Source organism: Sebastes umbrosus, chromosome 3 (genome assembly GCF_015220745.1).
Source record: "Sebastes umbrosus isolate fSebUmb1 chromosome 3, fSebUmb1.pri, whole genome shotgun sequence".
Taxonomy (NCBI): Eukaryota; Metazoa; Chordata; class Actinopteri; order Perciformes; family Sebastidae; genus Sebastes; species Sebastes umbrosus.
The window spans coordinates 36,114,631-36,130,140 of NC_051271.1; the positions used below are offsets into that span (position 1 = coordinate 36,114,631).

The 15,510-nt window shown below is 39.5% G+C and overlaps 1 protein-coding gene across 1 annotated transcript in view; it reads left to right on the forward strand.

Moving 5' to 3' along the window:
* The first annotated feature begins 4,159 nt into the window (after nt 1–4,159).
* LOC119483592 (zinc finger protein 638-like) overlaps nt 4,160–15,510 on the forward strand; it is a 44,597-nt gene continuing 33,246 nt past the window's right edge. The window contains exon 1 of the mRNA XM_037761821.1: nt 4,160–4,441. Within this exon, the coding sequence (XP_037617749.1) occupies nt 4,374–4,441 (68 nt within the window). The 5' untranslated portion in view covers nt 4,160–4,373. The remainder of the gene's footprint in view (nt 4,442–15,510) is intronic.

Below are 15,510 nucleotides of genomic sequence, written 5' to 3' on the forward strand. Positions count from 1 at the left end.
ATGATAGATCCTATTTTTCAGCATTATTATTTGCACTGTTGTTATACATATTTTTTAATTATATTATCTTATTATAGCTCTAGTACAGGGGTCAGCAACCTTTATTATCGAAAGAGCCATTTTAGGCATGGCAAAAAAAAAAAAAAAAAACTGGAGCCGCAAAACATTTGATCATTGTGATGAAGGTAACACAGCTTATAGTCTAAGTATATAGTATATAAGTCTAATACAGTGAGGGCCAAAGTACAAATGTACAACGGAGTATTTGGGCCACATTGAGGAAAAAAAATCTGAGATTTACAGAACAAAGTCATAACATTACGAGAATAAAGTCATAACTTAACGAGTAAAAACAGTCGTAATATTAAGAGAATAAAGTAATTACTTTACAAGAAAAAATGTTGTTATATTACAGGAATATAGTTATAACTTAACAAGAAAAAAAGTCGTAATATTACGAGAAAAAAGTCATAACTTTAAGAGAAAAAAAGTCGTAATATTACGAGAATTAAGTCATAACTTTACGAGAAAAAAAGAAAATAACATGTAAAATTACTACTTTATATTATTATAACTTTATTTTCATAATACTACGACTTTTTTCTCTTAAACTTATGACTTTATTCTCGTAATATTACGACTTTATTCTCAAAATCTCAGATTTATTTTTTTTCCTCAATGTGGCCCTAATGCTCCTGTTAGAGCTACAACAATGATAAATAAAAATAAAAATGTAAACAAAGAACAGTTATTCATTTCCATTTTTAATAATCCACAGGGAGCCACTGGAGAGGGGCTAAAGAGCCGCATGTGGCTTCGGAGCCGCAGGTTGCAGACCCCTGGCCTAGGCTATGTCTATATATATAAATATCTATTCTAAAATGGGAGCAAAACATAACTCAATTTCTCCCCCGGTATCAATAAAGTATTTCTAATTCTGATATTTATTTATTTCCTTTGCCGGAGAGAGGGAAGTTTGACTTGAAGCATAGCCAGTACTCCCTCAGATATTGTGGTGTACAGATATGGAATACCAAAAAACTCGTTATTAAGAGTTCGTTATCCTTAGAAAATTTTAAAAGCAAATTTTCATCACATTTGATTTGTGACGTGTATATATGTCATCTTCTTTGCCCCCCTCATGTATTTCTTTGTTTTTATTGGATTGTTGTGTACTGATCAGTCAGTTTTTCTTGTTCTTGTTTCATAAAGTGGATAATCCGAGGTGATGTAAGGGAGCAGAGGAGAGTGATAGAGTTAATAAATAAGGGTGTTATGGATAGATAGATAGATAGATAGATAGATAGATAGATAGATAGATAGATAGATAGATAGATAGATAGATAGACATATAGATGACCTTAAAACCAAACTCAGTCCCACTTTCACCTCCCACACACATGCACACACGCTGACACACGCTCATGGACACAGATGGAATTTCATGCTGCTCAGGGTTTTGCATTTTTTGCCTGGGCAGAAATGGAAACATCATCACTCATATCAATCAACACCTGTCACCGTGTGATTTGCTCAGGACACCCACAGTTTACAGGCAGACACAGCCAAACCACTAATTTACATACACGACAATAATAAGAGCAATCTTTATTTATATAACTCTATTTATACAGCAAGTATCAGCATCAAGATTACACCGACGAACCTGTATGTCGACGACCACGGACTGAAGATGGACGACGCATCTCCCACTGTAATAAAGTGGAGCCAAAATATCCCAGATATGGGAGCTGCCATCTTGAGTTTTGTGGCGTCATTTGGAGCCAAAGTCTGCGCAGTAGTGATGGGGGGGGGCTGGAGCCGCGGAATCGAGGCCCCGCCCACACAGTGACGCAGAGTGGCGAGGGAAGAGGCGAGGGAAAGAGCAGCCTCTGACGGGTAAGACAGATTCCTGCTGAGACATCATGACCCTTTTTAACATTCCTCTAATATCTGGAGGGAGATCAGTCCACTGTTTAGTTTCTGTAACTGAAAAAGCAGTTTGAGTAAATGTTGCGGATGAATATTTTATATTTCCCGTCTCCCCTCGTTGATGATCCTGTTTGTCTGACTTCATTATGAGCTGTTAGAATAAATAGTATAAACCTGCAGTATCTTATAAAGTAAACAAGCAGAACATAAACAACTAAATCAAAGTTGTATTTTTCGATAATATTGTAATAGTGGTACGAGTTCGTTTTTTTCTCCAGTGCTTTAAGAGCTGGTTTGAAGGCTAAAGCCTGGTCTAGCATACTGCTAGATACATCACTTTAACCGTCACATACTGCATACTACTGAGGAACGCAATATGTACTGGTGATTGTCATTAAATGACAACTATGGGCAATGAGCAGTGGCATTGTGTATATTGTATGTGAATGAGAAAAGAATATGATTTGTAAATGGCCAGGGGTCTCATTTATAAAACAGTGCGTAGGATCTATACTAAAAATGTACGTGCGCACAAAAGCCGAAAATGGCGTGCGCCAAAAAAAATCTGACTTATAAAAATGTTGCCAACGTTCCCTTTATAGATCACAGTCCACATGGAAATGTGCGCATGTGGATCAACCTCATATCCCGCCCTCTACACCCCCACATTTAACCAAAAATGGTCAATTCTAATTACCTCATGAATATTTCTACACAGTAATGAGCCTGTTGATCTTTACGATGAATCACGGCAACTACCGAGAGGAGGACCAAGAAAAGTGTTTTTCCGACACAGAGATGGAGGTGCTTGTGGGTGAGGAGGTCCCTGAACACTCGTTCCCTCCTCATTCTACCATTCTCGTAGTCCTCGGTGCCGGTATATCCACCATGCAGCATGTTACGAGTGCCAACGCGGTGTTTATATGTTTACAGCCATCAGACTGATCAATTCACTTGTCAAAATGATCGTGACAATCAGTGAATTCCCCCCACCCTGGATACCATTTGACTGGAGACAGTCTGATAGTTGCACCGAATAGCTGTTTTCATTGTCTATGTATACTGTATCTGTCCCTATCTAATAAACCATACATAAATTAATAAGTCATGTCATGTTCACTGCAGCGATTTATCACACATCAACTTTATGAAAACTAATATTGTACTTGGTGATATCTGCACACTATTAGAAGATATTATTAAAACTATTGGCGCTCTGTTCTGATATTTGATGTAATCTTGGATTTCTACAACCGATGATGATGATTATGTCAACAGGTGCTTCACAGCTGACCACGGGTGTCTGTAGTCCGACCCTCTCCTCTGAGCTCCGGGGGAACATCCCCTCCTGGCAACAGGAAGTCAGCGTTATGTGACAAACATCATCTGTTTTACATTAAATTTACATTGTGTGATCTACCCTTGATATGGAACAACATAATGCATGTTTAGTGCGTGTTGTCTAGCGCCATATAGTAGACACAGAAAGTAGTGCAAAATGTGCAATACATCAATTCCAGCGCCCCCGACATGCGGGAAGGTGCGAGGGCCCTCTGCTTTAGTTATATTATTACTATTGCTCATTCTGTCATCTTGGGGTGTTCCCTCCTTCCCTTCTCACTCCCCAAAAATACACATCGCTCCTCTTTCTTCTTACGCATCGCTCTCTCTTCTTACATCATCCCCGACCCGTCTTCCCTCTCACTGTCCCCCCCTACGCGTCACCATTCCACCTCTGAATCAGCGGTCTGGTGTAACCGGAGACTCTGAAGCTGTGACTTGTGACCCAGTAATTCCTACCATCCTGTAAGAGAGGGCTAACCCTGGATGCTGCCCCAACTGACTGACTGAAATGAAACATTAGAAATAGCTTAATACAATTTTAAACGATACAGGAATTCAAAAGGAGCAGCGTCAATGTGTTGTACGTGTTATACTGTGATCCAAAAGCTACTCCGTATGACACAGCTTGTTCTATATACGGCAACGAGACATATTAGATTTGAAGTGTGGCTAATCTAGATGCTTTTCATTTGTCGGCGAACAGTTTCTTTCGGTATGCATTTCCGACACTTAGGGCGGGTAATAAAAATTCCTTACGCTGGTTCAGTGTGTCTGTGTGATACAGGGAGAAGGGGGTAATGTTGTATGTGTGTGAAATGCCAGAGAGGGAGGAGGCAAAAAGAGAAGGAGCACTTCAAACTCAGAACACTTCACATTTGTACCGTGCCGGCTGCACATGGAGCAGTGTTCCAGCACACAAAGGTTCTAAGTTTAGTTTCTCTGTTGTTGAGATGGTGCCGGCAGGCCTTCGAAGGTCTCACATTGTGGATTAACTCCTGTCTTTTGCGCTTCAGTTTTGGGTCTTTTCATCCTCCATTTCAATCTATAATCACTGAACCACTAAGGGAGGTGATCCGGGTTTCCAGAGTGGTCTGGAGATGCAGAAGACCAATAAGAAGAAGCGAGCTCAGAGGACCAGCACTAACCTCACAAAAGCAGCTCATCAGTGAGTAACAGGGTCAAGATGAGAGGGTCAAGTCAGGGACAGAAGATCCACTTCAGTTAAGGAAAATAAAGCATGATGTCATTTTGTGTCTGTTCACCCTCCTTACAATTATGTGATGAATTAGAAAGTCATTCAGCAATATAGTTTATTCCTGCTAAACAGGATGTACTTTATACTTTTGCATTTGGCAAAATAACTTTTTGACTATTTGGAAGTTTGATTCATTTGGTAATTTCATCTCTTTCCCCATAGATCAGTTTATAAATTGTAATTATCAGTGAAACTGAAAATCAAATTTCAAAACATTGATGAATATGATAGAAACTGATCTCTCAACAGATCTAAAATTCAGACAGTCCACTCAAACAAACTAAACTGGGTGCCAAAATGTTGATGTTTCCCCGTGAAAGTAAAATCAATACAATTTAAGATGCATTTACTACAGGAAAGAATAAAAACAAAAGTTTTTTTTGACAAAAGTCAAAAAAAGTTTAAAGAAATTAAATGTTGCCTTTTTGAAATTTCACAAATAAAAAGGACCACAGCGATCCTTTAATGTTACTGTATATGAATCAGCATGATTGGGGATAATTATATTATAATGATATTTGTCATGACAGCAGTGATAGAAAAGATCAACCAATAGTGTTTAAGCTATTGTCAGTTTGTGTTTTGTATACAGCTCCTGTAGGTGTTAATGGATGTGAATAGAAAGATAAAAAATGAACATGACAGTGATAGTTATTTTACTTGTAGCAAATTTAAGTCTGAGTGTTTTCCGCTGAATAATTTTCATGTTCTTTCAGAGAGGACTCACTTTTCATTTGGTGTAGACAGCTGTAATGTTGAAGGCTTATCTATGAGCCTCTGCTTGTCAGCATGGTTTAACATTCTCTCTCTCTCTCTCTTTCTCACACACACACATGCACACGCAAACACACACACACACACACATACACACACACTAGGGGTGTAATGATATGTTTTTACAACAATACGAAACGATTTCCATGGTTCCGATACGATTCAAGGACGATATTTGGCTCATCTAGAGCGATACGATACGATACGATTCAATGATTTGATTGATTTAAATGATGATTTAAATAGCTGATACTGGACAGTACAGGTCAAGAGTCCTCAATGTTTTTCTTGTAAGGGAATCAGGGATAAATTAATTATGGATATAAACATGTAAACAACGATTAATGGCAAATACGTAAACCTTTTATTTGGAAATAATAAAAAGTGCAACTGCAGGACCCACTGATTCAGTTCTCAAGATACAAGGCAGTGCAACATTTAACACAAAATATAAGTTAAATGAACAGTGATTTAACCTGCTGCTTCTGTCCTCATTTTCAAGATAAACGGTAGAGTAATAATACAGTGATCAACCGCTGATAGTGATCAAACCGCTGATAGTGATCAAACAGCTTGGGACAGAATCATTCCTATACAAACGCTGTTTAAATAATCTGTTTATAGTAATCAAGTAGTTCACCTACAGTGTTCATTTGGGGTCTTTTCCTACATGAAAACAGGGAAGCAGGAAAAGCCAACACTAGGATCAGCATTGATTCATGGAGAGACCTTCGTCTGGTCAGCTAACATTACTGCCAAGCAGCTGAAATATAGAGTGATATTGTGCTTTTAGCTGACGTGTGTCGCCTCACTGTTTTGACCGATGCTCGTTCATGTCTATGTAGAGCGAGCGCGAGCAACAGGATGCTGACTTTCGTTGACTTAAGGGCCACAGGTGTCGCTGTTAACAAGCAATTTCTGATTCTTATAGAGTCCCTTTAACACAACTATTTATGTCTCCTTTTATATAGCTGAGTGCAACACCATAAATGTCTTTGGGGAGAGACTATCCTGAAGTGTGTGCCGTCATCCACATTTGTACATCTCGCCGTTCTCTATGGCACCAGGCTTTTCACCCTGCCGTTGAGTGAAGACTTAGCAGACATGGTCAAACAGCACTTTGTACGAACTAGTTAATTTTAAACAGAACCTGGGGTCTCCCAGATGGTGAGGTGATAATGATGCCTCTCACACATTTAACTCCACTTGATATCACACGTTACTGATAGATCCACTTCATCGTATCATATCCCATATCATCATCATTTGTGCTAGTGAGCCATAACTATTCCATTAGCACCTTACAAATGTAGAATATATAAACCAACTCAAATCTCATATCAAATTCCGCTCAATATCTCATCAGCGTTGTCTCACCATCACGTCCCCCTCCTCGGGAGCACAGAGGAGAGGACCGGACTACCAACACTCACGGTCAGCTGTAGAGCAACATAGCTGTTGAAATCAACATCATCAGTTGGAGAAATCCAAGATTACTTGAAACAGCATTATTACACGGCTGTGTTGAATACTCGATTCTGATTGGTCAATCACGGCGTTCTGCGGTCTGTCATTTCTTTATAGCAGACCGTTGCGATATATAACAGACCATTGCTATGTATAACAGACCGTTGCTATGTATGGCAGACCGTTGCTATGGGCGCAGTTCTGATGTCGGACTCTGGCAGACCGTTTTTGTGTCAAAATATTGATTTCTTCAGTAAGTAGCCGTGTAATAAGCAGGATAATGTACAGCTAGCGGATCATTGTTGTGAAAGAATCCCCTTCAGTCCTGTCGGGGATTCTTTCACTACAATGACCGGCTAGCTGTTCATTATCCCTTACTTAAAGAATGGCAGAACAGATCATTTTGACAAGTGAATTGATCAGTCTGATTGCTGCACTGTGATGACTACGAGAATGGTAGAATTAGGAGGGAACGAGTGTTCAGAGTCCTCCTCACCCACAAGCACCTCCATCTCTGTGTCGGAAAAAAACCTTTCTTGGTCTTCCTCTCGTAAGTTGCCGTGATTCACCGTAAAGATCCACTGATCAACGGGCTCATTACTATGTAGAAACATTCATGAGGTGCTTTGCATCGACCATTTATGGTTGAATGTGGGGTTGTAGAGGGCGGAATATGAGGCGGATCCACGTGCGCACATTTCCAGGTGGACTGTGATTTATAAAGAGAACATTGCCTGCAGGTGTGCGTACGCACAGTTTTATAAGTCTGATTCTTTTTTGGCGCACGCCATTTTTGGCTTTTGTGCACACGTACATTTTTAGTATAGATCCTATGCACTGTTTTATAAATGAGACCCTAGGTCTTTAGAGCTTCCAAAGAGAATCTAAAACACTTGGTTACCGGTGACAGCTGCTTCAGTGTGGGATACATGCTCATTGATTTGAGATGCAGGGCAAGGTATGGTTTGACTTCTAGAGTTTCAATTTCATGATCCACTTTGACAGCACAATAAGCTTCTTTGGATTATACACAAACATTAATGTACACTTATTCTCATTTTTTGTCTTGTCGGGAACTGCCATTGATCAGCCAACCCTTTACCTAAATCGAACCCTGAATCTAACCGTAAGACTATATCCAACTTCCAAATCTAATAATTAACTTCACTATTTCCTCTACACCAAACCACACGTTACTCCAAAACTAATCCGGAGAATTGAGGACCGGCAAAAGAAAAAGGCCTTTAAACTGTCTCTCACTGCGATGATGAATGAGAACACTATACACCACCTAAGACAACCCCATGCATGGCCTTGGCCTTTCAGAGGAGTGCCGGCAGTAAAGGGGTTTATAAATCTTGAAGACAATTTGACAACTCATGCAGGGTCTTCGACACGCTTTGACCTTCAGACGTGTACAAATCTAAAGTCGTCATCGTGCTGGCATCTTGTGCTCAAGTGTTTCATACGTTCGCTCCAGTTGTGACAGACTCTTAAAATAGTTATTCTAGACTGACACTGCACACCACTTGTCCCTATAAAGAAAAGCCAATGTAGCTGCTACAGAGTGACTGACGACAACAGTGTTGGTAAAGCGCAGGGTTTGACGGCTGTATCGGCAGGAGGGTTAGATCAATGAAGATATTATTAAATGCCAATTAATATGGCTGCCAAGGATGTTTTGTGTGCCTCACTTTTGATTACTTGCAAATTACTATACGTCACGGAAGGCATCAGTTTATCAGGATGTGGCAGACATAAGAAAATGTAACCAGGTTTCTTGTTTACAAGATTCGATTAATGCTGAAAGACAGTTACTTGCATGCATAAAAACACATTGAATGAGACTGAAGTGAGGAGTTTTAATTAACTTACAGGATATCATGAGATCTAGATGACAGTAGTATCACTCTCCTTTTAGCAAGCAAGTTTATTATTCCTTCTTTTTTGAAGTTAGTCTGAGAAAAGACTTGAATGTTGAATTTATAGACATGTATGGTACAACTTGCTGAATAATTCCAAAATGTTGTAAAGGAAGATAAAGAACTACGTTAATTTGCTCTATAATCATTTTATTGGGTTCCCACTCCCAGCTTCCTATTATGTATACATCGCATATAGATCAATAACTTATTAGATATCGTCCTTGAATCGTATCGGAACCATGGAAATCGTATCGTATTGTTGTAAAAACATGGAAAACGGGGATGATTCATTCGCTTCCCTAGTGCGTTCGCAGGGATGTTGTTAATAGTAGCCTACAATTTCATTCTGCAATTATTGAAAAGATCTTTAATAAAAGACCATAAACAAATGCTTTCTATTTGAAAATGTTCTGTGTATATCGGACGACATCCATTTGAGCTTAACAAAAAAAGTTCTGTCAGGCCAAGCACTTATTTCTAGCACCATCTGCTGTAACCCTCTAACATCACAGCTCCAGTTAAAGCAGTTAAGCAGGTCGTCCACCAATCGGAAGGTCGGTGGTTCGATCCCCGGCTGCTCCGGTCACCTATCGATGTGTCCTTGAGCAAGACACTTAACCCCAAATTGCTCCCGAAGGCATAGCCATCGGTGTGTGAATGAGTAATTTGAATGGATCCTTTGCCATGCAAAGTTGGCACCTTGCATGGCAGCCTCTGCCATCAGTGTATGAATGTGTGTGTGAATGTGTGAATACTGATATGTAGTGTAAAGCGCTTTGAGTGGTCGGAAGACTAGAAAAGCGCTATATAAAAGCAAGTCCATTTGCCATGCTCCCGTGGCTGAAAGGCCGCGTGCCTGCCGTCATTTAATAGCCTTGGCACTATTTTGATCCACTATCTAACGCAACACGTTATCTAAGATGATCTAATTAAGTCATTCATATGGCTCAACGCAGGAATGTTGCCTGGGTGTAGAAACAAGTATCAAGTGGAAACAGGAGCGCTAATCCGCAGCATGTGGTCCATCCTGAATATGACTATATATCTCCAATGTCAGTCGGTGGTTTAAGTCTGGAACCCAGATTCATCAAACACCTTGGAACCGTGTGTGTGTGTGTGTGTGTGTGTGTGTGCGTGCGTGCATGCGTGCATGCGTGTGTGTGTGAGAGAAACTCAGTCCCAACTGACATGAAGTTATTACCATAGCACATCAGCACATCAATAGAAGCTCTGTCTTATTGTCTTAGACCAGGTGTCAGCAACCTTTACTGTCAAAAGAGCCATTTTTGGCCAAAAAATAAATAAAAAAATCTGTCTGGAGCCGCAAAGCGTATTTGAGCCTCATAATGAAGGTAACACCCCCTATTAAGTCTAATGCACAGAGGACCCAGGTGCAAACGAGAGGCAGGACATTGAAGAATCGTCTTGAGGAGATTTGTGCTGGAAGCTCTTTTCAGCAGGAGTTTCCAGTGTGTTTGTTCTGGAAATGTCTTTCAGATACTTTTTTTGTTGTTTGCTAATTTCTCGCCGCAGAAAGCAAACAAATCTGTCCGGGCACTATTAAATTCTCCATTTTCCTCTGACAGTTTTCTCTTTTTTTTGGGATTTGGAAACCTACTGTAGCTAGGGAAACTCAAGACTAGCCAACACTATTGAGGATCGGCAAAATGAGATGATAAGTGCCGTGCCATAGACGTACGTAGGCTATGACACACAGTTTAGTTTACTGAAATGTTAAAACTTATTTTATTATTGTGTATAGGCTACACATTTTTGCAGTTGGAGAATGTAAGAATCACTCTAGGCCTACAACAATGATTAGTGAAAGTTAAAATGTTAAAAAATAACCTTTAATCATTTCTATATCAATTTTTTGTCAAAGCCACAGAGAGCCACTGGAGAGGGGCTAAAGAGCCGCAGGTTGCTGACCCCTGTCTTAGACTGTTCTCTCTCTCTTCCAAACACACTCACACACAAACACACACAGAGCAGTGGCTATAGCTAATAAAGTTCAACCCTTGACATTCAGCTTAAGATTGCGAGCAGTGCAAACTCATTGCAGAAACAGATGACCACATTGCAACCATTTAGTTACATTCTGTTCTTTCCATCTCCTCTTTCTTTCTTAATGGGCATATTATATACACTTTGTAGAGTTAATTTAGTATATCTAATATAAATATATATATATAATAATATCTAATTACCAACATCCATTCTCATATGTTTTAAATATCTTAGTAGCTGGCTCAGGGGAATTCATCTGCACGTCTTCGTGGGGATAGTTGGCAAACTTCCTGTAACATGCTAGCACTAGTCACCCAGAATAGCCCATCAAGCTAGCTGACGTGATAACTACCAATAAGGTAGCTAGCTTGGCTGCCAACAGGACAAAGAGTTAACACATTGTATTTCAAAAGACATTTTTGTAACATTGTCTCCTGTCTCACCATGCTTCTTTGTGTAGCAGTCTATACTTCGACAAAGACCCTTACCAAAAAGAAGATTATTCAAGTGTGCTATTAGTGTGCTATTTTTAAACTTAAAATACGAGAGTATACTTTCAGTTTGCTTTTTATGTACTTATCAGAGATATACTTAACACAATTATACTTTTGTACTTGGCTTAAACTGACAATTATACTAGGTTTATGCTTACTTTTTGATAGTGTAGCCTGTTAGAATGTGTGAGAGTTTGTAAACGTATGTTTTGATATGAATTTACGTCAATTCATCAATAATTTTCTACGTTTTTGCATTCTCCGTTCCCCGTGGAGGCATGTGAGAAAAACAAATTTTTTATATATTTTTTTAATCTCATCACAAAACATCAAGTCAAATAGCAAAAGGAGCCAGTCTCTTTATGTGATACATAAATCATTGGCTATGTACTACAGTAGAAGTTGAAGAAAAGTATACATCCAGTTGAACAATTAAACTAGTAGATATACTATACTTTAAAGTGTACTTTCATAAACTAAAAAAGTGGGCTACAAGTATATAACTAGTAAACTAACGGAATACCCATAAGTTCACTTCATAGTATAGTTGCAGTACAAAATACAACTTAGATGTAATAGTTGTGTTCTCAAAGTTTCCTATTCTTACACTTAAAGTACACTTAAAAGTATACTTTTATAAACTAAAAAGTGGGCCAATTTAGTCCCAAGTATCGAAGTAGTACACTTACAAGGATACTACTAGTACATTGATATCAGTATACTTACTACATAAAGTATACTAATATAATTGATTTTATTCAAGTTTACTTCATAAAATAAACTTGAAGTATACTACTTTTTCGTAAGGGGGGAAGGATATATAAAAGTGGACGGTGCAGCATTGCTAACATGATGACCCTCAGAGGTCAGTACCATGGATGTACAGTAGTAGAACTGGACAGGGTGTGGCTAGACTGGCTTGCTAATACAATTATTACTCTAAATCATCACGTGTATTATGCGTATGTAATTTTTTAACCATGAAAGGTTTTCTGTTTTCTCGCCTAAAAAAGTGTGTATGTGGAAAGCACAATGTGGAAGCAAACCAGGAAGTGGGAAACTTTTTTGACTTGTGCAAAGGAGAGCAATTTTTATTCACGTGAATTTTGGAGTCCAGTATCCAGTTCTTGTTGACATCCGTGGTCGGCACAGTCCAGATGGTATGCTCAGATGGTCAGGTCACCAAAAGTTAAACCCCACACGGATTTACTTTGTCTCCATGAACAAATGTTCTGATCACGCGGATTCTATTGATATGAATTTCTTTTGGTTCAAAAGTTTTGTCGTAAATGATAGTCGGACCGGGACCTTCCGCACAGTTTTTTACCTCTTGTTGACAGACTTCAGTATCCCAATTGTATTTCTATTGATATTAAAAAATGTATATATTATGCTTGCTTACTGGAGATGAGAAGAAATTCTTCCATATTCAAATTACTGGCATTTCATACATGGTCCATCTTTCAGCTTGCCTCACTCAACCCTTTACTCAGCCCTGTATAAACACAAACAACGTTTCTGCACCTCATTTTGTCACCTTGTTTTCTCTTCAGCCTCACTGCCAGTTAATCAGTCTCCCCTTGCTGGTCTATCATAGTAATGACAGGCTACACAGGCTATTTGTGTGTGTGTGTGTGTGTGTGTGTGTGTGTGTGTGTGTGTGGCGTGTGTGTGTGTGTGTGTGTGTGTGTGTGTGTGTGTGTGTGTGTGTGTGTGTGTGTGTGTGCGTGTGTGCGTGTGTGTGTGTGTGTTGGGGGGCGGGGGGGATGTTAACTGTTAAAATGTTAACATCCACTAACAAGTTCTTGGTGGCACATTCAGGGACACAAGTGTGCTTCATAGGCCCTGTTCAGACCTGCCATTAACAACATGCCTCCTGAGTGATCCGAACACAAGTGGAAAGCTTTAAGTACGTCTGTTCACACCTGGCGTTAGAATGCGTCGTCACATGCGTCTTGAGTGACCACTTGTGATCCGATCTTACTTCCTCGCTCTATATGTGAATAAACACGCAGTAAACACATGGCTGATACAGCAGACGATGTGAGGTAATACTGCATGAATGCCATTGGTAATATCCTACACAATTTGGGTACATTTCATTAACATTAAAATAAAAGGTTGGTGGTCCCCGGGGACCTCCATGCCGCCGGCACCGCTGTCTTTGCCAGACACCAGCAGGGTACAGAGGTTCAGAGAGCCGGGGAGGAGAGAGAGCGGGCGGGCGGGTATCAGCTCTGTGCAAAGCAGTGGAACAAAAACACCGACACATCTCCAACAGCACTTTGTGTCTGTAGATATGTAAATGGACTTGCATTTATATAACGCTTCTCTAGTCTTCCAACCACTCAAAGCGCTTTACACTACATGTCAGCATTCACCCATTCACACACTGATGGCAGAGGCTGCTAAGGTGCCAACTTTGCCCATCAGGATCTAATCTAAATACTCATTCACATAATCACCCCTAAACCAGTCTGTGTTGATTTTATCTCTGCAACAGTTTGCCCAATTTATTATCTCCGCCAGGAGATTATGTATTCAGTTGTGTATGTGTGTGCATATGTGAGTGTGTGCATGTGTGAGTGTGTGCATCTTGGTGTCTGTCCACGGCTAATCTTGCATAATGCTGGACCCATCGGCCTACTATTTTTTGTGCTCATTTATGACTGTATGCTCGAGGACCTCTCATGGTTGCAGTGATTCACACTTTATGAAAACATATTTTATTGACAACACATTTTATTGCCTGTTCATACCTGACTCCTGAGTACTCTTAACCGGCCGGTAAGTGCCACAGGTGATCAACACCTGCTTCAGTTTGGAGTCTTGTTTCAGCTACGGATTACAAATTGTTCCTCTCTTGATTTGTATGTATGTATGTAGGCTACTGTATGTACATATGTATATCGCTTTGCAAATGACAAACTGAACCGAGTGCTGACTACAGCGGAGCCCATCCTCTCATGTCAGTAGGAGGAGAGCTAGTTAGCTGTTAGGCAGTCGTTGGGCAGCAGAGGCCTGCGGTGTGTTTGGCCAACAGAGATTTACAGAACAACAGATTTAACGTGGCTAAAATAACTAACAGTGCTAACAGCTAATGTAACTAAACACACAGCAGGACTGACAGTTTCAGATGAAGCGTTACACAGTGAACTGCGCTTTAGCTGCACGGAGCCGGCGCAGACTTCTGTATGGAAATGAGAGCATATCTGTTGCATGAGGCGTGCCAGTGAAAAACGCGTCTGATACACTTACGGTCTAGACGGGGTGGTAACAGTTGTGGTTTGTATTCATTCAATCAAACATTACAGCAGTGGTCGTTGCAGACACACCTGGCGGAGATCTGGGTGTGGTGTACAACTAGGCTGTAGTACAGTATATTACAACAACCAACTGACAAACAAAAGTATCTTTCCTTTTAAAAGTTACATGTAAAATAAAAAAAGATATATTTTTCCAGAGAGTTCCTGTAAGAGGCACAAAGTCATTTCTAAATCTTGTATGTACAAACCTCTATTTTTTGCTTCGATGTGGGTGCTGATACATTAAAACACCAAGATTTCTAAATTTCTAACCCTGATCAAACTTTGAATCCTTGTTGCCAAATAGGTATCTGTCTTTTATTCATTACATCAAGTATTGGCAGTAAATTCAGGAGACCATTTATCGAAAAAGAAGTGTCGTTCAGGTGCCATCTGAATAGTCATGATCCTAGTTTTTCAGGGTTAGTCAGGGTTCAGCAACCTTTACTATCAAAAGAGCCATTTTAGGCAAAAAAAAAAATCTGTCTGGAGCCGCAAAACATTTGAGCGTTGTGATGAAGGTAACACAGCCTAAAGTCTAAGTATATAGTATATAAGTCTAATGCAGTGACGGTGCAAAGTGAAAATGTACGACGGAGTCTTAGGGTAACATTGAGGGGGAAAAAATCAGAGATTTTGAGAATGAAGTCATAACTTTACGAGAAAAAAGTCATAATGTTACGATAATAAAGTCAGAACTTTACGAGAAAAAAGTCTTAATATAACCAGAATAAAGTCCTAACTTTACGAGAAAAAAGTCATAATATGACAAGAATAAAGTCATAACTTTACGAGAAAAAAAGAAAATAACTCGTAAAATTACTACTACTATACTACTATATATATATATATACTAATATTATGAATTTATTCTCATAATACTACGACTTTTTTTTTCCTAAACCTATGACTTTATTCTCATAATAGTATGATTTTATTCTCCAAATCTCAGATTAATTTTTTTTCCTCAATGTGGCCCTAATACTCCGTCGTACCGTCGTACCATA